The sequence below is a fragment of the Mastomys coucha genome, unplaced genomic scaffold, assembly GCF_008632895.1.
Source record: "Mastomys coucha isolate ucsf_1 unplaced genomic scaffold, UCSF_Mcou_1 pScaffold23, whole genome shotgun sequence".
Taxonomy (NCBI): Eukaryota; Metazoa; Chordata; class Mammalia; order Rodentia; family Muridae; genus Mastomys; species Mastomys coucha.
In genome coordinates, this window is record NW_022196906.1 from 4,569,941 (window position 1) to 4,597,376 (window position 27,436).

General features: G+C 37.4%; 1 protein-coding gene across 5 annotated transcripts in view; it reads right to left on the reverse strand.

Annotated features, from left to right (window-relative positions):
* Cntn5 (contactin 5) overlaps positions 1-27,436 on the reverse strand; it is a 1,204,186-nt gene that overhangs the window by 398,715 nt on the left and 778,035 nt on the right. For all 5 annotated transcript variants that reach the window (XM_031346014.1, XM_031346011.1, XM_031346010.1 and 2 more), the window contains one exon: positions 2,103-2,198. In XM_031346014.1, the coding sequence (XP_031201874.1) occupies positions 2,103-2,198 (96 nt within the window). The remainder of the gene's footprint in view (positions 1-2,102; positions 2,199-27,436) is intronic.

A 27,436-nucleotide genomic window follows, 5' to 3' on the forward strand; every position in this document is an offset into this window, starting at 1 on the left:
AAAAAAAAAAAAAAAAAGGAAAAAGAGAAGAAAAGAAAAAAACAAAAACTAAAACAAACCCCTGTTCCCTTTCCCCTCCCCCTGCTCACCACTCCACCCATTCCTGCTTCCTGGTCCTGGCATTCCCCTACACTGGGGCATGGAACTTTCACAAGGCCAAGGGCCTCTCCTCCCATTGATGACCAACTTGGCCATCCTCTGCTATACATATGCTGCTGGAGTCATTAGTCCCACCATGTGTACTCTTTGGTTGGTGTTTTAATTCCTGGGAGCTCTGAGGGTACTACTTAGTTCATATTGTTGTTTGTCTTAAGGGGCTGCAAACCCTTTAGCTCCTTGGGTTCTTTCTCTAGCTCCTTCATTGGGGACCCTGTACTTATTCCAATGGATGGCTGTGAGCCTCTACTTCTGTATTAGTCAGGTACTGTCATTTTTCAATGACAGTGATCTCTAACACTTTCAGTCACTGTTTTAGGGAGAATATCAAATGTTGTAAAGTGGCTTTTATACCAATGCTATGAATTTGAATTCATTTTTTCTACTTCTCAGTTATCTTTATTTACAATACACTGAGGCAAAGGGAAGTGACTGTATAGATTTTCTTGATGTGTATCTGATCCTCTTTGTCCTAGTCTTATTTATGCCCTCATGCCTGAGTCCCTAATAGTAATTTCTGCCTGTAACATTAACTTGTGTCTGCCATCCTTAAATAGATTAATTTATTAATTTTTTTCAGCCTCAACTCTGTGCCAGCCTCTGTCTCAGCCATGTGGGTGCAACAGGTAACGCAGCCTGGAGAATTTCTCTCTTGGTGGGATTTACATTATAACTGATGATAATAGAAGATGACACCATAAATATATTTACATGTCATGTTAAATGATGGGTATTATGGAGAAAAAGAAACACAAAGGTAAAAATGAAAAAAGTGATTGTGAAGCAAATACTCAGTCAAGGGAAGTTAGGGGAGTTTCTGCTAAGAAGTTACGACTTGAAAAATATGGCTGTGAAGGATGCATATGCAGGCCATATGGCTGCAGTGGACAGAGACAGACCTGGGAGCAGCTTAGGCAGGAGTATGCATGGTTACTTGAGGGCAATTAGCCAAGACAGGAAGAAGATAGAAGATGCACTCACAGAAAGCATACATAGCTAGATGGTGGCTCCAACCTACCCTCTGTCTCTTAGTACTCCCTACAACTCTTTCATGTGCAATACGTAAGAACACAGCAAAGTCTACAAGCCAGAGAGGGGGCCCTCTCCAAACTCTGAGCAGACCCACCTTCACATTAGGGTTCCACCAGCCACAACTATAAAAATGTCCCATTGTTTAATCCATCCAGCTTGTGGCATTTTGATCTGGCAGCTTGAGCACACTAACATACAACCTCATTATAGTCTAAGCCATACACCTTACAGTGGCTTGTAGAATTCACCATCTGGCTGCCCATTAATTGATGTCAGACTCTCTCAAATTGTTTTCCAGAAAGGGTATACTGAGATACAAATAGGTACATGTTTCCAACTACTGGGCTTGAACAAATTAGTGGCAAATTGGCAAAGGGCTACAAAATGATTTGCAGTATAGTCTACTGTTCTGCTTCCCACAACTTCAAGAGGTAATTATCCTCTTTAATTACTCCCACCCTTAGTTTGATAAGCAAGACTGCTGCTAACACAGAAATAGGTTAATGACACCTTTGTTTGAAATGTAGAGCTTTCTTAGCACTTTTGCCCTAGTATGGCAAAGAACACAAGCAAACACCTATGGAGCCTATTTTCTGGAACACAGTACTCACTGATAGTCACTCACTCCAGTTCTGACACCTTAAACAGTTTTGCAAGTTTTCATGCAGAGGCATAATGTCAACAACCAACAGAATGAGAAGGAAACAATTTTACTCAGTACAACCTCCCACTCAATGGGACATAAGATGCATGAATAGTAATTACACATGCATGCTGATATCATGTCAACCATACACGTATCAACTGGGGTGGTTCCCGGTCACACCCTGTCCATGAGAATGAACACACAGTGCATGGAAGTGAAGCAGACAGCACATGAGGGTAGCAATAAGATAGAAGGGGCGTTACCATACCTGGAGAATGAGGCGGTGGAGAGCACATCAGAACAACCCCCTGACCTTCCCGCACTGATACTGCACTTCTTGTCCGGCCACTAAAATTTCCCAGATCTGTCAATACAATACAACACTTAAATGTCATATACAAAAGAAATAAAATTAAAATTAAATACTATAACAGTTTTCACTTATTTTTCTATTATCTTGACAATGATTCTTCTTGTTTATTTAGTACTGTTGGGAAGGTCTGATAAATAAATCTACAATCACCTAGTGTTAGATAGAACAATTTAAATAAGTCTATAGGATTCACAAGTACCCTATTCTTTGTATCTATTTACTGGGTATTCCAAGTTGCCAATACAGAAAAAAACTAAACAATATAATATTTGGATGTATTGAGCACTTTTAATTCTATTTGCTACATACTGACCTTTTAATGAGGAGAGCCTATTTTTCTCACAACGAGACACACAGTCATGGTTAGGAGTAGCACATGGTGAGCCTGCTACCTCATTAGCTGTCATGATAGTGTTGTGTAAAGCCAAGCATGAGTTTGCAAAATGAGAGAGGCTTTGTTCTCTAGTGAAATATAATGAGGCCATGAGATGTTCTTTTCTGTAAGAGTGAATGTGAACGTCTTGTTCTTTCATTTTATGGAGGGTAAAAGGGGACCTCTGAATGAATTATACTCATCTATTTTGCATATATGAGGCATATTAAAGCTATTGAGCCGGGCGGTGGTGGCGCATGCCTTTGATCCCAGCACTTGGGAGGCAGAGGCAGGTGGATTTCTGAGTTCGAGGGCAGCCTGGTCTACAGAGTGAGTTCCAGGACAGCCCGGGCTACACAGAGAAACCCTGTCTCGAAAAACCAAAAAAAAAAAAAAAAAAAAAAAAAAAAAAAAAAAAAAAAAAAAAAAAAAAAAAAAAAGCTATTGAAACTCACATGTATGTGAGACACTAGTGCTGGGGGTCATCTGTCTTCACCCAAATTACATTTCATTTACACATATGGAAAAGAAACCCTAACAGAACATGGCCCTGAAGTGGACAATGGGATTTTATTTGTTTTTAATTGCTACTTATTGATCTATTCATCACACCACCCACAAACATCATCTGCCAGTGAATTAGTCTAACCAAGTGTCATGATTTTGAGACAATTTTCTTGCAAATAATGGTCTTTTAGATAAATATTGTCTCAAAATTGACATCTGTAGCATCACATTTCCAAATTAAGAAATGCTTTTAAAACAATGTTCATCATTCTTTTTACTAAAAGAATGATATAAATTAGATTTTTTAATATGTATAATGTACAAATTTAATTTACTGATTATGTTAAAAATAATGTTTTAATAATAAAATATAATAAAATATTATAATAAAATAATAATAAAATATAATAATATTTTAATAGACAACAATTCAAAATTAGGGCCTCCACAAGGACAAGAAGTGGCCTAGAAGTCAACCACGAAAACAAGAAAATGATAGAGTAATAATGACCTGAGATGTATTTTGTGATTACAATGACCCTAAAGCTCACATTCAGCTCTGTCTGCTTTGCTGTGCATCTGTGTAAACAGAAGACATCCTCAGAGTATCTCATGATTCACTATTGTTTAGGAGCCATGGCACTATTATTGTAAAGCTAAGTAGATATTCTTCAATTACAAATACTTTTTAATGTTTATAAATGGTTCATTTTCAGTCTGCCTTGGCTTTCCTGGGTTGAATATAGAACCTTCCACAGTCTTGGTAAGCTCTTTTATGCTCATCTGTATTCCTGGGCCCAGAAGTTATTTATTTTTGTCGCATAGTTCTGCACCGTGATAAAGCAGCCATATCTGGTTGTATGTCCTATCCTTTGCCTTGGCTGTTCTGCTTCTAATGGCTGGTGCCGCCAAGCAGGGGGACTATTTCAAATTAAACTCCTTGTGATGCAGGGATTCTAGCCAAGTCCTGCAGCAAATCCAAAGCCTCTCCTCCTAGAAGTAGAGAAAGTAGACAGAGTTCTCCTATGGCATCTCCTAATTAGGGACTGCTTCCCTCACTGGAGTGATGTGGTCAGAGAAGAGTGAATAACTATTCCTCTCTGCACCCACAAAAGAATTTTGTGACCAGAGCTTTCAACTGTGCAGGAAACTGGAGACTTTGGGCTGCATCATAAGAAAGAAGAAGCTGAAAAGCACTAACACTGTACCCCACATAGTTATGTGTGGCAGACAGCCATGTTTCAGTTACAAATACTTTTGAAAATTAAAATCACGAAGAGAAATAATAGAGAAATTAAGTGGTTTGTTTTGATTTTTGTCACACAAGACTCAGGTTGATTTTAGGAAGCATGACTTTTTTGATAATCCTCCTCATTGGTATAAACTGGGGAAAGCCCAGCTGGCTAGAAGTAGACAATGTATTTGGAAATACTCAGGGAATGTAGAAACCCTTTAGTGGGCATGCACATAGCATGGATGTTTATCATTTTAATATACCTTACATTTATGCATTAAAGAAAGAGACGAGAAATAAGAGCTTTCATGAATGGACACTTCATTTTCCTGTAATTGACACAAAGCCTGAGAATACATAACCTGCTGACATGACTCTGAAACTACAGTGTGTTTTAAACTGACAGGAACTGTTACTGAAGTTACTGTAAATCACATGATACTCAGACAAGTAAGAGACTGGGATTGCCTGTAATCCAGAACCTAGGAGCTGTGGGCCTGGCCTGTGATCTGAGCTTTGTGTGCTAAGAAACACAGACCTCAATGAAGAGCTTGAATTATAACTGTAGCCAATAGGATCATTATACCCTTGCATTCAAAGGGAGACATACAGGAAATGATGTGATTGATATACTTCACTATATTTTACTGATTTATCTTAGGAGTCTGTGTATGTAGGAGATACACAACTACCACAGTTACAACTACATCCCACAGTTACAACTCTGACCCATATGTGGGTAGTGGTCAGAGGACAACTTGCAGGAGTTTGCTCTCTCCTACCATCATGTTGTTCAGGGAATCCAATTTAGGCCACTGGGCTTGGTGACAGGTAGTCCTATTAATGGTGCCATCCCATTAGCTCCAAACCCAAGAATCCATCAGTTCTTGAAATACAACTTTGTTTGCTGATGGAGGCGCAGAGCCTTGTGGTGTTTTATTGTTGGTTGTGAGCTTACAGCTAGTGATCAGTAGGAGATGCAGGGTGGGTCTGATAGATTCATTTATTGAGGAACACACAGGAATTCACAAGGTTAAGTGACAAGAGCTGAAATTCAGAGTCAGGAGGATGGTTGCATTCAGTGTTTGAAGTAGCAAGATTTTGTTTTCTTATTTGAATAGAAAGCTGCATTGTTAGTTTACAATGTTTTGCATTGATAGAACTATTTCTTTATTTTTTGTAGTGTACAGTGTAGAATTGTACTATATTTCTCTTAAATATTTGCTCTATGTTAGCTCTGAATAAAGCATAATAGCAAATTTCCAAAAATGTAATTTCGTAAAATTTATTTTTGCAGAATATCAGTTTAACTAATTGTAGGTAGCTCAGGACTATACTCTATTGTGCAAAGATATGGATGGAATTAGGATACAGCTGGGGTACAGAATACCCAATATACAGTCCACAGAACTCAAAAAGAACAACAAGCTGAAGTACCCAAGTGAAGATGTCTCAGTCCCACTTGGGGGCCAGGGCAGAGAAGAAAGCAATCACAAGTGGGAGGGAAGGACCTGGGAGGGAAAGTGGACAGGGTGGGGGAGTGGGCAGGAGAGGGGAAAGTGATCTGGTATTGGGTGTGAAAAAAGGACTGAAGCCCTGAGGGCCAGTAGAAAGAATGGAAACAGGCAACCTTGGAAGATAGGAGATTGGGGGGACTCTCCAGAATGCACCAGAGACCTGGGAGGTGAGAGACTCTCAGGAATCAAAGGGTCCCTACCTTAGATTAAATGCCTGATAGTAGGGAGAGGGAACTTATAGAGCCTACCTCTAGCAGGAAGACAGTGCATCAAATGAGGAAGGGAGGCCTCCCACAGTTACAACTCTGATCCATAATTGTTCCTGTCTGAAAGAATTACAGGGATTGATATGGAGAGGAGCCTGAAGAAAAGAAGGTCCAGCAATAGGCCCAAAGTAGGATCCAGCTCAAGGGGAAGTACTAAGGCCTGACACTATTACTGAGGCTATGGAGCACTCACAAAAAGGAATTTAGCATGACCTCATTCCAGAAGACCCAACAAGCAGCTGAAAGAGTCAGATGCAGATATTTTCACCCAGCCAATGGACAGAAGCAGCTGGCCATCTTGTTGAATTAGGGAAGGTTGGAAGAAGCTAAAGAGAAGGGCAACCCTGTAGGAGGACCAGCAGTCTCAATCTGGACCCTTGAGATCTCTCAAACACTGGACCACCAAACAGACAGCATACATACACCAGCTGATATGAGGCCCCAAACACACATACAGTAGAGGACTGCCGGATCTGTGTTCATTCAGAGATGATGCACCTAACCCTAAAGAGACTGGAGGCCCCAGGGAGTTTAGAGGTCAGGTGAGGTGGGGGCTGGGGACACCCATGTAGAGATAGGGGTATGGGGAGGAGGTATGGATGTGGAACAGTCAGAGGGTAGACAGTGTGGGGGAATAAATTATGGAATGTAAAAAAATTAATTAATTAAAAAGATACAGCTAGGATGTGATGAGGGAAAGCTAGAAGATGGTGCTAATGAGACTTCCCTCAGGCTTGAGTTCTCTGTGGGATCTGCAGTAGGTCAGATGAGCAAAGACTTTGTCTTTTCTGTTCTGTCGCATAGTATAAGAAACACAAATCATCCAGGTTCACCAACTATACTTTGGAAATAAAGGAAGCTGGCTCAATTTTCCTTGAAAGAGGCATTTTGAAACTCATTTCTAAGTGAAATTAATTTGTAAGTACTTTTAGGAAAAAATTGTTCAGAGAGCATTATAAACATTGTATGGATGTTAGCATTGTTCTCTGGTGTTTATAAGTTACAAAGTGCTTACTTCAATCATAAATGCTATATATGAGGAAGTAATCTCAAATATAATAGGATGCATTTAAGTGCATTTATGTAATGGGGGAAAGGAAGTTAATCCTGGGAGTGTCTCTAAACCTAATTTGACAAATACATATGTTCTATATAAACAAGTATACAAATAATATAATCAGTGAATTCCTACGTCCATTTCTTCTTAAATTCTGATCAACATTAGTTCATCAAAACTTTAGGAAATTGAAGCTGAAGATGATGTCGAATGCCTGTAATCCAAGCACTAGGAATGCTGAGGCAGATAGGTAGTGAATCTGAAGCCACTCTGTGCTAAATAATGAGAACCAATCTCAAAACAAAACACACACATATGCACTCGCTCACAGAGAGAGAGACAGAGACAGAGAGAGGGGGATATGAGGGAGAGAATAAAGAATACAGTATGTAAGAGTCTTTGCATATTAAAGACCCATAGAGATCAGCGAGAGGTGTCAAATAGTAAAAAAATCACAATTTGCACAAGGATTCCCGAAAGCCACAAATCTCTTTATTGTCTCTCAGATAGTTTGCAAACTTTTGTTAATGATCTCTCTTCCTTTTCTTCAGCATCTCTCCTGTGTATAGTGGGTAGATCCCACAGTGAACATGTACTGTGAGCTTGCACAAAGCTATGCAATGTTCATGGACCCCAGTGCCTCCAGCTAATGGGAATGGTAAAACTTTCCTTCCCTTGCCAGGTTCACAGGAAAGGCAAAACCCTGCTCTGGTTCAATTACAGAGTGTTATGAATGAATGACTTTTAGATAAAACCAGCATGTGAAGAAAGGATGAGCCAATCTCCCAGAGACTACTTCCCAAGACGAGCCAAACCTACCTCCTCTTTAATCTATATACCTACGTGATTGAATATGATGGATAAAGAATTACCCTGGGGCTGTGGATGCTGCTGGTGCTACTTCATCAGAGCAACTAAGGAACCCAACCCCAGTATTTCAGTTCATGTGTCTGTATGTCTGTCCTTTGTTCCCTCTTAATCCTCCGGTCAAGTTTCTAGGACTCAGTTTGCAAGAATCACAGAACTCTGTTTCATTTCCAATACATCGCCAGCCTTGGTCAGCTGGACCACCTGCACATTCTACCTGGATGTGCACAAGTGAAGATAGATGAGAAACTGGAATCTACCACAATTGCCTGCCTAGCTCTGAGGTCACGATGTCTATGGATGTTCTCTATCACCTCTGGCCTGTGTCTGGAATGTCTGCTCCAGGCAACACGGATATCTGTCCTCACTGATGAGCTGATTTTAGGATTGTGTCTTCGACTCTGAGTATAAAATTGTCTTTGTCAGTCTAAGCATTGTGAGTTTTAATAAAGTAGTAGATCTTTTTTCTTCCCAATTAAACCCCATTCTGAATTGTATAAGACCTGCAGTAATCATGTTGGATCATACTGTGGATAAAGGAGAATTTTCTATAATCAAATAATATGTATGCTTGAGTGTTTTTCTCTAGTAGATTTGTTTTCAATTGCTGTGTGCAGCGGAGTACTTGGGACCTTCCCAGCTCCATGGAAAATGCAACACAATGTAAATGGCTGCCTTCTCATTCCCCCCAGTTCATTTACTGCTTTCCACTTAAGCCAAGTACAGTCAATTTGCATATTTTTCCTTTTAAATGATATAACCTCAACCATTCTGTCTGCATTTTTTATACTTGCTTAATTAAAACCTTTTAGGAAGCTCCTGCAATTCATGACTCAGCAGCTAAGTGATCAATTTTCAATCCATCTTATGCTTTAACAAAAATCTCATGTTTTCCCTCAAGGCAACAATCCTCCCACTGCCCTTGGACAGAAGTCTTTCTCCTCATTCAATGTGTCCACAAGTTTTAATTGTAATCTTTTTTTAGGCTCTTTTAAGGATAAAGTTGTCTTTGGTTAATGCTTAATTTTACACATGGTTCTATTTGCTAGGTATAATATCTTCTACATATGGAGAATGTCCTTAACAAGAAAATAATTACTGAAGCATTGCAGACCAGGAACCAGATCATAGGGAATGATGCCTAGAATACAGTAATTAGTTATTGAATAAATTCACATTTAAAAATTAGTTGACATAAAGTGAAATGATTAAATCTGATTCATGCATTTTTTCCTACCTGATTTATATCTGATGCTAGATATTATAAAGGCATTTTTAATAATTTATTCAATATAGATTACCTTTGGGGGTAAATTTTAGACATATGAAGAAAATATTTATAGAATGAAGCAATTATTCCATGAAGGGTAAACTCAACACAATGGTGGCATCTTACTTCCATTTACAGTTTTCCCACCAGCTTCCCTACAGTCAAGTACATGAAAGAACTTCCCAGGATTGATTGGTAGGGGTAGTAAAGAAAGGTGCACTCATTTGTCAATAAATTATTGCATCTTCATTATATACATTCCTGAGGGCACCCCACAGTCTGGTAGAAGGTTAGCAGCCATTTTTTCTTAAATTGAGGGGTCTGATAGTAAATACTTGAAGCTGTGTAGCTCAAAAGGCAAAGTCAAGGGTATCATGAAGTATTATCAACATTTTAGATGAAACAAGATATCATTTTTTTAATACTTTATCCATTTAAGTGTGTAAAGTGCTTGCTCTATCAGCACAGATACCTGAATTCAGTGCCCTAAAACCATGCAAAAAAGCCAGCATGGAGAGGCACACTTGTAATGGAGACAGATGGTGGATATCTGGGGTTTGCTGGCAGGGAAACAAAGTTAAAATAGTGGATTCCAAGCAGTGAGAGCCCCTATCTGAAAAAGGAGTAGATGGTGACTGAGAAATGCTTGTGGTTGGTTTCTGCCCCACACATGCACATAAACACAGTTGAGTCTTGGAAGCACTCACTACGGTTGGAGTTATGTCCCTTAAACTTATATCCACATGACCACACATAAACCTTTGAATCTTTACAGAGTGATGTCCCTCCAAATCTCTTATGCAATATCATTGTCAAGGGACAGAGTGTGGGTTTATCAAACAGAAATCTAGTTTACACTGTCCCCTCTATAAATGTTCAATATTGTCACTCTATGCGGGAGGGAGTATATTCATCCTGTACCCAGCATCTCGTATGTTTACTGAACAGAATTCTATTTTTTGTTAATTTCTCCTCCTCCTCCTCCTCCTCCTCCTCCTCCCTTTCCTCCTTCTTTCTTCATTAAATAAGCATCCCTGCCTGCTGTGTGTTAGGCATTTAATCTTTCTGTTCTGCTTTGCTTTGTTTTAATTGGCAAACAGGCTGTCTCTGTGTAGCCAAGGCTGGCCTGGAACTTGCTAGTATCTCAAGATGATCATGAACTAATGCAGTCATCCTGTATCAGACTTCCAGGTGCTAGGATTTTAGCTGTGAGCATCACATTTGCCTCTTAATGTTGTTGGATAGATAAACCTAGGTTCTAAGTTGAGTTTGATTTGGAAGTGTTTTATGCTCTTCTATGCTTTTTAATAGAGAATATGTGATCAATTATAGTTCTATAAAAATTATGATAATCTCAACAACCTACCATTTCAATATCATTTTAAATCAAGCTTTTTAAAGATGATGCTGACCATAATTTTTTTCAGTATTACTGGATACATGCAACTTGCAAAATATCATGATATGATTCTTAGATACCTATTCATAAATATGTTTATTCTTTAATGACTTTAGAGCATCTTTTTAGTCCCCTTATTGTTCTAAAATGTTTTTTTTTGCTGATGAGAAACTGAAACTCAAAAACACTACTCTTGAATCCAAATGTAACCCAGCTAAAAGGTATAAAGGTGAAATTCCAAGTGCATTTACTGACATCTGAGACCCTCACTCACGATCACTATGCAGACATTTTGACAATAACAGTGTGGTAAAACTTACAGTTGCAGAGACACAGGTGATGTAAGAAGGATTAAGATGACAAACTGAATTGGAGGGGAAGTAGGATCAGAAATCACAAGTAACTAATTCCATAAGTACTGAGGGGCTACTGACCTGGCAGAAGGATACCAGGATGCTGAAGAGAAAAGAGATGTGTACAGTGTCTGCTTCATTACTTCTTCTACTGTTCATTTGTTACAAATGGGAATTCTGAGTATCTTGAATTAAGGACTTATAGACACTAGAGGCATAGCCTTTCAATCAACATTTACTGATATTTATTTTTAATTTTGTCATTAAGGTATCCAAGGATTTATGTATTTCCTTGTGTGGGCATCACTATCTTTTTCTTGTAGAATTTCTCTTTAATAAAATTTGTAACTATCAAGTATGCTCAGGCACATATTTTGAGTATTAATTATTTAAAACTGCATATTATCAAATAATATCACTTTAATATTTAGACAATACGACATCCAAAATTTTTCTTATTTGAATTATGTTACACAATTGTGTAGAAAATTCAAATGGAAAGAGCAATCTACAAATTCATCTGGAATTAAAAAAAACCTAGGATAGCGAAAACTATTCTTAACAATAAAAGACACTGTGGTGGAATCACCATCCCAGACTTAAGCTGTACTACAGAGCAATTATGATAAAAAACCGCATGGTATAGGTACAGTGACAGACAAGTAGATCAATGGAATACAATTGATGACCCAGAAATGAATCCAGACACTTGATCTTTGACAAAGGAGTTAAAACCATCCTGTGGAAAAAAGACAGCATTTTCAACAAATGGTGCTGACTCAACTGGCAGTTAGCATGTAGAAGAATGCAAATTGATCCATTCCTATCTCCTGTACAAAGCTCAAGTCCAAGTGGATCAAGGACCTCTACATAAAACCAGAAACACTGAAACTAATAGAAAGTGGGGAAAAGCCTTAAGCACATAGGCACAGGGGAAAATTTCCTGAACAGAATGCCAATAGCTTATGCTCTAAGATCAAGAATTGACAAATGGGATCTCATAACATTACAAAGCTTCTGTAAGGCAAAGGACACTGTTAATAGGACAAAAAGGCAACAGACAGTTGAGAAAGGTTCTTTACCAATCCTATATCCAATAGAGCGCTAATATCCAATATATACAGCAAACTCAAGAAGTTAGACTCCAGAGAATCAAATAATCCTATAAAAAATGGGGTACAGGGCTAAACAAAAAATTCTCAAGTGAGGAATAACAGATGGCTGAGGAAACACCTAAAGAAATGTTCAAGATCCCTAGTCATCAGGGAAATGCAAATTAAAACAACCCTGAGATTCCAGCTCATACCAGTCAGAATGGCTAAGATCAAAAACTCAGGTGGCAGTAGATGCTGGCAAAGTTGTAGAGAAAGAGGAACACTCCTACATTGCTGGTGGAATTGCAAACTGGTACAACCACTCTGGAAATTAGTTTGGCAGATCCTTAGGAAATTGGACACAGTACTATCAGAAGACCCAGCTATACCACTCCTAGGCATATACCCAAAAGATGCTCCAACATGTAATAAGGACACACGCTCCACTATGTTCATAGCAGCCTTATTTATAATAGCCAGAAACTGGAAACAACCCAAATGTCCCTAAACAGAGGAATGGATACAGAAAATGTGGTATATCTATATAATGGAGTACTACTCAGCTATTAAAAACAATGAATTTATGAAATTCTTAGGGAAATAGATGGATCTGGAGAATATCTTCCTGAGTGAGGTAACCCAATCACAAAAGAACACACATGGCATCCACACTCTGATAAGTAGATATTAGCTCAGAAACTCAGAATACCCAAAATACAATCCACAAACCGCAAAAAACTCAAGAAGAAGGAAGACCAAAGTGAGGAACTTCATTTCTTCTTAGAAAGGGGGTACAAAATACCCATCTAAAGAGTTGCAGAGACAAACTATGGAGTAGAGACTGAAGAAAGGACAATCCAGAGACTGCTCCACCTGGGGAGCCTTTCCATATCCAATCATCAAACCCAGAGACTATTGTGGATGCCAACAAGTGCTGGCTGACAGGAGCCTGATATAGCTGTCTCCTGAGAGGCTCTGACAAGTGCCCGACTAATACAGAAGTAAAGACTCACAACAATCCATTGGACTGAGCATAGGGTCCCCAATAAAGGAGCTAAAGAAAGGACCCAAGGAGCTGAAGGGTTTGCAGCCCCTTAGGATGAACAACAATATGAACTAACTAGTACCACCAGAGCTCCCAGGGACTAAACCATCAGCCAAAGAGCCATGGTGGGACTCATGGCTCCAGCAGCATATATATAGCAGACTATGGCCTAGTTGGTCATCAATGGGAGGAGAGGCCCTTGGTCCTGTGAAGGTTTATGCCCCAGTGTAGGGGAATGCCGGGGCTAGGAAGTAGGAGAGGGTGGGTTGGTGAGTTGGGGAAGGGGGGAGGAAATAGGGTTAGCTTTTTTGTTTTTGTTTCCTTTTTTGTTTATGATATTTTTTCAGAGAGGTAACCTGGAGAGGAGATATCATTTGAAATGTAAATAAAGAAAGTATCTAATAAAAAAAGAAAATTCAAATGTAATGTTAAACTATGTGACAAGAAACTGAAAGTCATTTGTACCCTCAATAGTGATGTCTCAGACATTTCTCTGCCTAACTATAATATTTCAAGTACAGATTAATGAGGAGTTCTAGGATTCTTCTATTTCACAAGCTCTCTTTGAAGTTAAAAAATTGATATTTACTATCTTTTCAATATTTAAAAGTGAGATCAAAACTTAAAGTATTGTTTCATTTTTTAATTCTTTAAAAAATTTTTAGATATATTTTATTAGATATTTTATTTATTTACATTTTATTTTGTATTAGATACTTTTTATTTACATTTCAAATGATATCTCCTCTCCTGGTTACCCTCTGAAAAAATATCAAAAACAATAACAGAAACAAAAACAAAAAACTAACCCTATTTCCTCCTCCCTTCCCCTGCTCACTAACCCACCCTCTCCTACTTCCTAACCCTGGCATTCCCCTTCACTGGGGCATAAACATTCACAGGACCAAGGGCTTCTCCTCCCATTGATGACCGACTAGGCCATCCTCTGCTACAAAGGCCCCTGGAGCCATGAGTCCCATCATGTGTGCTCTTTGGTTGATGGTTTAGTCCCTGGGAGCTCTGAGGGTACTAATTAGTTCATATTGTTGTTCATCCTAAGGAGCTGCAAACCCTTCAGCTCCTTGGGTCCTTTCTCTAATTCCTCCATTGGGAAACTGGTGCTCAGTCCAATGACTAGATGAGAGCATCCACCTCTATATTTGTCAGACACTGGCAGAGCATCTCAGGAGACAGCTATATCAGGCTCCTGTCAGCAAGCACTTGTTGGCATCCACAATAGTATCTGGGTTTGGTAACTGTATATGGGATGATCCCCAGATGGGGCAGTCTCTGGATGGCCTTTCCTTCAGTCTCTACTTCACACTTTGTCTCTGTATCTCCTTCCATGAGAATTTTGTTCCCCCTTCTAAGAAGGACCGAAGTAACCACACTTTGGTCTTCCTTCTTGAGTTTCATGTGGTCTGTGAATTGTATCTTGGGTATTCTGAGCTTCTGGGCTAATATCCACTTATCAGAGAGTGCATACCATGTGTGTTCTTTTGTGACTGTGTTACTAAACTCATGATGATATTTTCTAGTTCCATCCATTTGCATAAGAATTTCATGAATTCATTGTTTTTAATAGCTGAGTACTAACTACTCCATTGCGTAATGTAACACATTTTCTGTATCCATTCCTCTATTGAGGAGCATCTGAGTTCTTTCTAGCTTCTGGCTATTATAAATAAGGCTGCTATGAATATAGTGGAACATGTGTCCTTATTACATGCTAGAGCATATTCTGTGTATATGCCCAGGAGTGGTATAGCTATGTCCAATTTTCTGAGGAACCACCAGATTTATTTCCAGAGTGGTTGTACCAGCTTGCAATCCCACCAACAATGGAGAAGTGTTCCTCTCTCTCCACATCCTCTCCAGTATCTGCTGTCATCTGAGTTTTTGATCTTAGCCATTTTGAGTAGTGTGAGATGGATCCAATACCCCACCATGATAAAAGTCTTGGAAAGATCAGTAATTCATGGCCCAAACCTAAACATAGTAATAGCAATATACAGTAAACCAGTAGCCAACATCAAACTAAATGGAGAGACGCTTGAAGCAATCCCACTAAAATCAGGAACTAGACAAGGTTGCCCAGTCTCTCCTTACCTATTCAATATAGTACTCAAAATCCTAACCAGAGCAATTAGACAACAAATGGAGGTTAAAAGGATACAAATTGAAAAGGAAGAAGTCAAAATATCACTGTTCGTAGATGATATGATAGTATTCTTAAGTGACCCCAAAAATTCCACCAGAGAGCTCCTAAACCTGATAAACAACTTCAGAGAAGTGGCTGTATATAAAATTAACTAAAACAAATCAGTGGCCTTCCTCTACTCAAAGGATAAACAGGCTGAGAAAGAAATTAGGGAAACAACACCCTTTACAATAGTTACAAATAATATAAAATGCCTTGGGGTGACTCTAACTAAGCATGTGAAAGATCTGTATGACCAGAACTTCAAGTCTCTGAAGAAAGAAATCGAAGATCTCAGAAGACAGAAAGATCTCCCATGCTAATGGATTGGCATAGGAAACTATAGGAAAAATGGCCATTTTGCCGAAAGCAATCTCCAGATTCAATATAATCCTCATCAAAATTCCAACTCAATTCTTCATAGAGTTAGAAAGAGCAATTTGCAAATTCATCTGGAATAAACAAACAAAAAAAAACAGGTTAATGAAAATTTTTCTCAACAATAAAAGAACTTCTGGCAGAATCACCATTCCTGACTTCAAGCTGTGCTACAGAGGAATTGTGATTAAAAAAAGAAAAAAGAAAAAAATATTGCATGGTATTGATATAGTGACAGGCAGGTGGATCAATGGAACAGAATTGAAGACCCAGAAATGAACCCACACACCTATGGTCACTTCATCTTTGACAAAGGAGCTGAAACCATCCAGAGGATATAGAACAGCATTTTCAACAGATGGTGCTGGTTCATCTGGTGGTTAGCGTGTAGAAGAAGGCAAATTGATCCACTCTTATCTCCTGGTAGAAAGCTCAAGTCCAAGTGGATCAAGGACCTCCACATAAAACCAGATACATTGAAACTAATAGAAAAGAAAGTGGGAAAGGGCCTTGAGCACATGGGCACAGGGGAAAATTTCCTGAACAGAACACCAGTAGCTTATGCTCTAAGATCAAGAATTGACAAATGGGACCTCATAAGGCAAAGGACCCTGTCAATAGGACAAAATGACAACCAACAAATTGAGAAAAAATCTTTACCAATCCTATATCTGATAGTGGGCTAATATCTAATATATACAAAGAACTCAAGAAGTTAGACTCCAGACTACCAAATAACCCTATTAAAAAATGGTTTACAGTGCTAAACAAAGAATTTTCAACTGATGAATACCGAGTGGCTAAGAAGCACCTAAAGAAATGTTCATCCTTAGTCCAGAGAAATGCAAATACAGTATTGTTTCTGTTTTATATTTTGATAGAATCTAACACTGTCTTTTAAAAAGTTTCCTGAGAGTTAAAAGCAAAACAAAAAGAAACAAATCATATGGTTTGTGGCTTTAATCCCAGCCCAGGGTAAAGCAGAGCTCTGTGAATTTGAGGGTAGCCTGGTCTACATATTTGACCCTGTTTCAGAAATACCAAAAAAATAAAAATAAAAATAAAAAAAAAAACAAAATAAAAACAAGAAATGATTTGTTAATTAGTTCAATTGTCTATGGTACATGTACATGTATACCTCACCACCCCCAATTTTAGTAGGTAATTTAATATGGATACATGTCAGTATACGTGATAAGAGTTCTATGTAGATACATCTGTCCTCTTCACTAATATTTTCTTCATCTCAGTGCTATCACAATAAATATATATACAAGCTTACATCTATATCATGCATCTGTCACATATTTATTTTTCTTTTCCAAATCAGCTCATGTGATATGAAGATATATGTTTATACATCTTTAATAGTGTATGACAGGACAACATAGCTTCTAAAGGAATGTTAGTTCAGTACTGTTCCTCTCACTTTAGGGCTTATATATTGCTGTTTTTGGTTTTTTGGGTTTTCTTTTTCTGTTACTATATTTCCGTTAAATATGTCTGGCTCCAACATGGTTGATACTTTCTCTCCCTAGTAAATGTAACAGTGTGTTGTTTGTGATTTACTGTATGGTAAACAAAGTACTTCTCTAGTCACAAAAAACTTGAAGCAATGTGGAATCTTTAAAAATGTTAAAACAGAGTGATCTATGTATTTCATTCATTTACATTTCATCTGTTACTATTTTCTTCTTTCTCTATTACCTTTTGGCGTTTTGTAGTGAGTACTGAGGTATACATCAGCTCATTTTTAAATGACATGAATAATACATATAAAATATTTTTTTCTTTTTGTCAGTGCTATTTGCCACTATTGGTTAGTTTTTGTGTATTTTATCGACTCCCATAGACTGTTCACTCAGCTCCTTTTTCAGCTTTAACACTTGATGTCATTTTGTATTAGACAATTGCTTGATTTTTGGTTTCTTGATTAGTGTGAGATTTTTCTTTATCTTTTGCAATTTCCATTACTCTGTTTATTCTGTACCTTCTTCACCAAGTTGCTATTTATGTCAGGTTTCAGCATTCAATGAAAATTATGAAAAATATTATTTAAATTACTTCATTTTTAATATAATGGCCATTTAATCTCTTCATCATTCTGACATATCAAATTCCCCTACATGGTTTTTTTCTCATGTAAAACACATTTTGGTGATCTTTTATTGCTTACTTTCAAGTAGGATGGAGACATGTAGTGTTTGCCACAGAGATGGGTATTTCTTCATTTCTCTTATAGTGAGGATTTAAACTCTCAGCTCATAATTTGGAAAGTCAATATTTCTACCTTTCTTCGGTTGCCTGGTATATCAATCATTTGTAGCATCTCTGTTGGGCTACTGAAAACCTCGTTTTGGACATAGAATTCACAGTAACCAAGAAATGCCAAATTCTCAGTACCTAGAACCACCTAAGTCTCTTTTTGCATCATCTTCAGAACTTTCTCATCATGGATATAGAACATAGATGGAAGGTGTCTCCTCCAGGTCTACTTCTGAATTCTAGCCTAAGTTGGGAACCCCCATCTACGTTTATAAACCCTTGGTGATATGGACAGAAATACTATTTGATGATTGGGTAGCAAGCATCAACCTGCATTTGATGCAAGGTCTGTGCCTTCCACACCAAGCTCTACTCAGCAGGGCTACCATCCTTCATATCATGATGAAGTTTAAATGCTTCTGAGTCTAACAAAATGCATCACAGAGTGCATTTGAACTTCTCTCCATTTTGATGTTTTCAGAAGACCATATTGTGAGACTTATGATTAAAAAATCTTTTTCTACATAACCTTTGGTAATTTATTGTCAGAGTGGGAAAAAAAAAGAACTTTTTAAGGGATGGCCACCCATCGTCATTTTTACTTCAGTGAAGGTTTATTAGTGTTGAGTTTTAAAGTCATTGATCCAGCTGCAGTGAATTTATGCTTTTGCTGGCTGCCAGTAACTGTTAGAACATACTGTGAATATTCTTTTTTTTTCAGGTTTAGTTATATTTTTGCAGGTGGTAAACTTAAAACTTATGAAGAAAAATGGACTATAAAGTTCAGACTCCTCTCTACCTACTTTTCAGCTATTTATGTTTGGCTGATTGAAGTTATTTCTATTTTGGTCATAATTCTGGTGCCTCTGTTGGCATCTATAGCGAAAAAAGATTCACAGTATTGAAATTGAATTTTCTGTCTCTGTCTCTCTGTGTTTGTCTTCCTCTCTCTCTCTCTCTCTCTCTGTCTCTCTCTGTCTCTCTCTCTCTCTCTCTCTCTCTCTCTCTCTCTCTCTCTCTCTCTCTCTGTGTGTGTAGAGAACAAAGTCCAAGCTTAGGGATCACTACTCAGAAGCCCTATAAGCCCTTCACCATTTGTCTTTTTTTTTTTTTTTTAGATTTATTCATTTTCATTTTCTATGTATGAGTTTTGAATGTTGAATGTATGTCTGTGAGTCACATATTGCAGTATCTTCAGAGGCCATTAGAGGCAGCCAGATTCTTTGGCACTGGAGTTACAATAAGTTGTCAATTACCTTATAGGTGCTAGGAATGTAATCACTGGGCCATTTAGGAAGCAGCCAGTGGGTTTTTTTGTTTGTTTGTTTTTTGGGTTTTTTGTTTTTACAAAGTATTTAGTGTATATTTATTGGTTTTAATTTTTGACATATTTAACATATGGGAGGGATCAGGTATAAATGACATTCATTAAACTGGGGAGTTCCTACCCAACCCTACACTTTTTCCCTCCTCAGTTTTCCCAAATATCTTTAGTGTATATATTATAACAGACATTTATATTATTAAAGCTATTTATATATTTATTTTCCTACTTAGAATATTAATCATGAAAGAGTCATACTCTTTTTAAGTATTTTAGTATAGGTTATTCAAAGCTATACATAAGAAAAAATATAATGAATTCACATGTATTCAGTGCTGGATTTCAACCTTTACCGACTCATGGCCAATCTTGTTTCATCTATGACCCACTCATTCCTTTGGAATGTCTCTGGATCATATATAACTATATGTACAATGGCATAGTAAAATATTACAAATAATTCCTTAATATTATCAAAAGTTCTATTGATGGCCACATTATGTTATTCTTTAGAAGAAACAGTTATTGGTTGGATTTTTTTCAATTCGGTTTCTTGTTTTAAGGCATAAAATGGGGAACTGAAGGGAAAGATCACTGTAAAAAGTGTTCACTGGTGTTGATTCAGCTCCCCACATTCACACCAGCCAGCTCATACCAAAAGTCCAGTACAGGGGATCTGACACCCTCTTCTGGCCTCTGATGGAACCTGTATACATGTGGTACAGATAAATGCATGCACACACACACACACACACACACACACACACACACACACACACACGCACTCATGTTAGTGGGAAAAATCTACTGGTGCGTTTTCAAAGCAGTCAGTGCTTTTAACTACTGTGAAATCTTAGTAGTCGCCACCACAGACTTTGAAAAGGGACAGTCTCTCACTAGAAACTGTGGCTTGCAGCTTGTCTAGACTTGCTGAGCCCTAAGGGTTTGCCTGTCTCTGACTCCTGGGCATTCGGATTACAAGGTCGTGCCACAACATGTGATTTTTCACATGGGCGCTAAGGATAGAACTTAGGATTTCACCTTCTCAGGCAAGTACTTTCCCTATTGAGCTTTCTCCCCAGCCCTAAGCTCTGTTGATAATAGATGTTGCTGAGTCTAGGACTTTACTTCTTTGGAAGTGATGGCGCAAAAGAACATTTCTTTTGTATACAGTGTGAAGTTCACTGCTGATTTTTGTGTGTGTGTGTGTGAAATATGAAACCACGAGGACTTTATTCAGAACCTAAGACAATCTACCCTTGCCCATCTGATATGTGGAAAGTGGTAATGACAGCTATGATCATCACTATGGAAACAGAAACAGGAAGCAATAACTCTTTTTTCCCTCAGCTTAATACCATAATAAAACTAGCTGGCGGGGTATCAGAAGCCCCCTCAAGACACAACTCTGGCAAGCCAAAGGTAGCAGCTGCCCAGACTTTACAAAACAGGAGAGAATCTTCTCTCTATCGGTCTTCAACCCCAAAGCAATAAGTTATGCAAAGCTTGCTTAAGCATAATTTTTAAAAAGCACACAGAATACTATCTTTTGTAGTCAAGTAGATTAAAAAATCTTCATGCACACGTACATACATTTACAAGACATGCATTGTGTTTAGATATGTATGAAAAATATAATGTTGCATAGCTCAAGGTAGAAGAAATACAAAATAGTTCAAACTTTTTATCGGAATATACCGTGACATACTTTAATCTTAATAATGGCGATCATATCCACACTTTCAATGAAACTGCACCCTGCATGATTTTACTGTGTCCTGCCAACATCATCAGGCCATTAAAGTGGGAGAGACTTTTCTCAATTATTAGTATGTCTAAAATCCTGTATGTTATGGAATTTAGGCTTGATAAATTTTTGTTCAATACAGAAATACATTGATGTGATGTTACCAATTATCACCATGTATGTTCTTATTGCTAAATTGTCTCTGGCTAACCAGAAAAATAACAGATTTCAAAATTGTTTTGATGTAATATGAATCCTCCAGTTAATGTTTGCAAAGAACAATTATGGCAAATGTTTTAGGTTGCAAGGTATTTAAGGTTGAGTAATTGCATATGGTATTTTTAGCATGTCTTGCTACATATACTTAAGCAACACCATTGTACACCTTGCTTAAGTTGGGAATGACCAATGAGTCAATGGTGAATCAAGCATATAATTTTGTGAGTTATGTGCAATTCTTTATGAAAGAATTTATCTATTTTTCCCATTTCACAATTTTTGGCATAACTTGTTATTGTCAGTATGAGATAACATATATTTATTTTACCATTTGGATTATGATCCCATAGTGCTTTGTTTTGCTCCTAGATGTTGTTTTTTTAATTGGATATTTTCTTTATTTACATTTCAGTTGTTATCCCCTTTCCCGATTTCTCCCTCGAACCCCCCTGTGCCATCCCTCCCTCCCCCTGCTTCTATAATGGTATTCCCACACACACACACCTACCCACCCACTCCCTGCTGGACGTTCTTTAATTACTAGATGACCAGAATTTACAGAAATCAATGTATGTTAATGATAAAGACAGCATTGGAGATGAAGACAGCATTGTTGGTGATCTCAGTGGTGTCTCTGATGCCTGATTACACATGCTTAATCATTTATATGGATTATCGTTCCAACAACTACCAAGTTAACTTCCACACTTAATAAGCTCATAGTGTATACTTAGAAAAATTACACTTGCTTGGATACAGGAGACAGAGGCAGGAGTTAGATTATGATCTGCCTGACTCAAGAGAGTAGAAGCGCAGATCCACTGAAGTTTATCACCTACGACCATTTTGGCAGGCGGACAACTAAAGATAATCTCTTATGGACATTCTTTCCTTCCAACTCTCTCAGATTCTTTCCAGAGATAGCACTTATCACTGCCAAGACAAATGTGGACCAGCTTTAACTTTTTAACTTAGAAAAAAAATTAGCCCACATTTGCTCTTTCTCTCTGTCCCAGATGTTTCCTACAAGGCACTGTGACAGGTTGTCACCAGGGCCATGGGCTCATTAGGCAGCTTGTTGTTGTCTGCGTCTGTCGATTGTTTCTTTAAGGGAGTCTCCATGCTCTTTCAAGTCATTTAAGTTAACATCCTTAGAGCGAGAGCAGAATCAACATTCCAACCTTGTCAAGTGGTGTTAATTGAAAATAAATACCCAAACATTGCAGCTGTGCTCTCCTCTTTGGCTATTCAGAAAACTCGAAGCATCAGCACCAACAGCAGCTTGTGACAGGCTGAGTCATGAAGCATGGATAATGATACTTAAGATCTAAGGAATATGCATGTTTCTCAGAGCTGGGCTTCCAAAAGGATTTGTATGCCTGTGTTCTTAATTATTGTGTAATATTTCCACACTGCTGGAGTAATAGTTCTTGAGGACTATAAATCTCAGTTTGCATGTGTGGGGTGGTTCTTTCTGCCAAGATCCATAAAGGATTCTATCTCATCTCCTTAACAAGGACCACATCATTTGTCAAATGCACGGTGAGAGCCCAGGAGGATGCTGTGGATAGTCCCCATGAGGATTAAATGAGAGAGCGTGGTGATGAATGGTCAAGTTCATCTTTATGCCTAAAGTAATGATTTTCATGAGTTTCAATTGTGTATCAACAATGTAATGATATAGCCAATAGAGTTTGTGAATCATGAGTTATGAGAGCGTAAATGAATCTCCATGAACTGACTGCAGTATTTAACAACAGGATACCGATTGTGTGGTTGAAATTTCCAGCTAGGCAGTGGTGGCACACACCTTTAATCCAAGCACTTGGAAGGCAGAGGCAGGTGGATTTCTGAGTTCAAGACCAGCCTGGTCTACAGAGTGAGTTCCAGGAATGCCAGGGCTATACAAAGAAACCCTGTCTCAAAAAAAATTTAAAAAAATGTCCATTCCTATCTCTTCTGTTCTCTTATGTGCCTGCTCTCCTTCCCATTGGCCTGTATTTTGAGTTTTCTGTTGCTCACTCCTTTCATTTTTCCCCTAATATATGTTATCACAGAATGTGATTTTTGAATTTGAATCTTGTAAAAGTAATACTCTGAGAAAGTTGTTATGTACATGTACCTAATGCTGTTATAAGGTTTTCATGCTATTACATATATTTTGGATTTATTAAATTTCATTACTGTAAAATATTCTATTTTTATCAATCAATCACCTGTCTTACATATGTAGCTTTCTTTGATGGACATTTGTGTCACTACTAAATTTCTCCTACAAAAAATAAGAGAACCAATATTGCTGCGAGCATATTTTATACATTTCTTGATATATTTTCTTCCCCAATGAATTTATCAGTAATGATATATGAATTTTTAAGAACCTATACCAGTACAATAATTGATATTATGATTTCCAAAGGCTTGGTCATTTTATCATGCATAAGATATTGTATATAATGGACTTAATTTGAGTCTAGTTATTAAGTTTTAAGCATACATACAATACACATAACTTAATTATATGCTTTCTTTGTTAGGTGAGTACCTGTAAATACTTGTTGATTACACTAATTACTATAAATATGCATGCATGTACTTATGCACATGTTAATATGTAGAGGCACTTCCTAAATTACTAAAACTAATCAGTTACAACATACAGTTACTGAATTAATTGTGGCTTATAGGTAAACCTTTTGTTAAACTAATACTTTAAAAGGCAATAATACATCCTCTCTCAAAGTAACACAATATGTTCATGCACTATTAAGCATTTTAATATCTTATTTTGGCATTTAATTATTAAGATTATAAGATACCATTTTAATATAGAAATGTTTACAATTCTTTTTTAAAATGTAGGTCCTATTTCTTCCTGGCCATTGTCGTGCAGCAGTGGTGGAACTGGCCTAAAGTAAAAATGGCTTGATATTTTATTTATGAAATTCGTGAAATTAACAATTAATTTTTAATGTTCAAAGTTTTGTCAAAGCCTATATCTACCCTTGATTAAGTTTTGGAAAATTTTAGTTTTCTAATGAATTTAGCAAACTGACAAATTTGTCCCCAATACCCTCTTTTAATTTTATATTAAACTTGTAGTCATTAATTTTTTATTATCTATATTATACATTCTGCAACATTTAGAGGATTCCCTACTCTATTAACAAATTACCATTTATTATTTTGTGTTATAGCCCATGCATACCTGAAAAAGAATTCAATAATTTATTACTTATAATTTTATTCTGAGCCTTACACCTTTTGCTCTCAACACCTTACTTTATATTGACATGTACTTATTAATACTTCCTAGAGTTAACTCGATGGGTGTCAAAAATCTGTTTTATTTCTTTTTTAAGGTATGTGCATGTGTATGTGTGTGTGTGTGTGTGTGTGTATGTATGTATGTATGTTTGTATGTGTATATCTGTGTGAATGTGTGTATGTTTTAGTGTTCATTTAAATATGTGTGTATATGTGTGTGTATGAGTGCATTTGAGTGTCTGCCTATGTGTGTGTGTGTGTGTGTGTGTGTGTGTGTGTGTGTGTTAGCTAGCCAGTTAACTTCCAGTGATTCGCTTTTCTGCATCTCTCCCTTGCAGCAGGAGTATTGAAATGATAACCCCACACTACCATAAGAGGCTTTAAGTAGGTTCTGGAGAGTCCAAACTCACTTTCTCATGTTATGGTTCAACTACTTTATCCACTGAGCTGTGTCCTCAGTCCTAAGCCCTTCTACTTGACAGTGAACTTTTCTGAGCATACAGGTCTAAACTGGTAGTTTTGTGTTCACTGTTTCAGATACTTCATAAACACTTCCAAGATGCTAGTATGGTGGCCACAGGGGTCAGCTGCATTCATTTCACAGTATCTTTGCCTTCTCTCATTTTCAAGACAGATGGCACTATCTCAACCTCAGCTGCATGTTATCCAGAGGCTGTCTTCCTTCACAGGCTGCCCAGTGCCTGGGATGGTCTGTGCAACTTGGAAAGGTCACAGCCTTTGGCTCTTGGTTCTTTTGATCTTATTACTCTCTTTCCCTTCTTAACTGTGGTCATGCTATCCTAACTAGTCACCTAGTTAGGTGTTACTGTTGCATTTGTATTGGTTTCCTTTTATGATCTCCTTCCAAAGTGTACATCACTTTGGCTCTTATTTTTCCTATGTGGTAGGTTTCTGTAAACAGTTCTTATCAACTTTGTGTTCTACACATCAGACACATCTGTTTAAAGGATGATTGTAAATCTGGAAGCTTTCCTCTCAGACCTCTTGCCCTTTGCAACATTTTCTTTCTGATTTGGGATGCTAGAGTGGGCCTTCAAGGTTCATATGAACACTTGTGATTCCAAGGCTGTCGTTAGGAGCCAGAGGGTGCTGCTGCACTGTGACTTGCTAAGCTCCTTTCCAAGTCATTTCAACACAAAGAATAAAAACAGAACCACAGGTAATAGAATCGTCATCAGTCATCTACTTTTCCCAGTGATTTGAAAGATATGACCTAAATTATAATGAAAGAGAGAGCATTTTCTTTTTATTTTCTGTAATCTGTGAGCCTGTAATCAATCAGCATAGGGAGCTTCAAGTACTATCTTAATTTTTGCAAAACTGCCTTATTTCTTATTAATGTATAGTGAGAATGAAGATTGTATAGAAATGCTATTCCTTTTTTAAAAGAGCTATTACTTTATTCTCAGATTATATTATTCTTATACAAAATTACAAAATCTATGAGTGTACAGCATTTCTTCACATTAGTGGTAGTATATTATTTTGTCTGTAACTAAGTTTTTTGGTTTATTCCATTTTATTTTTTTTTCAATTCAGTTCTTTCATTTTGATCTTACAAAATCATGGTGTGCAACATAAAACACATAGAAAAATGCAATAGCTATACCTAACTGAAAAGATTTTAATTTAATTCAATAAAAAGGCTGTGATTTAATATAAATCCACATATGACTAGTATATAGCTCCAAAAATCTATACGTAAACCCCATTTGTGACTCATAAAAGTTTTATAATTAAACCATTTAAGATTGTTGGTAAAATAGTTAGGATGATGAAATTTTGAGTAGAAATTTCAGAGGCTGTAGATAGAAATCATGAGAAATGGACCATCACACAACCATGCACATATGAGCAGCATTAAGTGGGTATTTAACTGGATATTTGAAAACATAAACAAGATTCTAATTGAAAGCTTAAAAAATGCTTTATGGCTTGTAACTATCCTGTTATTTTCAGATCAATCAATTACACTGGGAAAGTTAAGAAGATAATGGTCCTGTTGAATTGTTCAGCATTTTCTTTAATTTTCTGAAATTATAATAGAGTTAGTTTGATTCTAGGTGAATATGTGAGGGCTGGCATAGATGTGTGGCACATGCATGCTGGTACCCATAGGGGCTAGATGTGGATACTATTATCTCCTAGCACTGGAGGTGTAAGATATCCAGTGTGAGTGCTAGAAATTGAACCCAGGCCCTTTGCTGTAACAACAAGTGCTCTTACCTACTCAGTTATATCTGTCTGTCTATCTATCTATCTATCTATCTATCTATCTATCTATCTATCTATCTACCTATCTATCTATCTATCTATCTATCTATCTATCTATCTATCTATCTTCTACCTACCTATGTATTTATCTACCTACCTATCTTTCTATCATCTATCCTTTATGTGTGTACACATGTATGTATGTGTACATGATCACACAAGTCACTGTACCTATAGAGATGGCAGAAGAATTGCAGGAGTTCACTCTATGCTGTAGCATGTCAGCCTTGAGGTTAGATCCTAGGTTGTCAGGCTTTTCCAAAGGCAATTTCACTGACTCACTCATCTCTCTAGCCCTAGAAAGATTATACCTGGAGGTCAGCTAACTCACTCTGAGGGTGTCCAGAGTCTCCCTTCAACTCATTTACCACAATACACGTAAATAATGAATTCCATTTTTCCCTAGCAAGCTGTCCTTTATAAATTCTTAGGTCCAAGTTCATTTATAGTGCACACCATAGACAGCTGAGATACATCCCGATTAACTATTTTTTAAACAATAAATTCTTCACTATTTTTCTTCTAGTAAAATCTACATGCATTTTAGCAAGG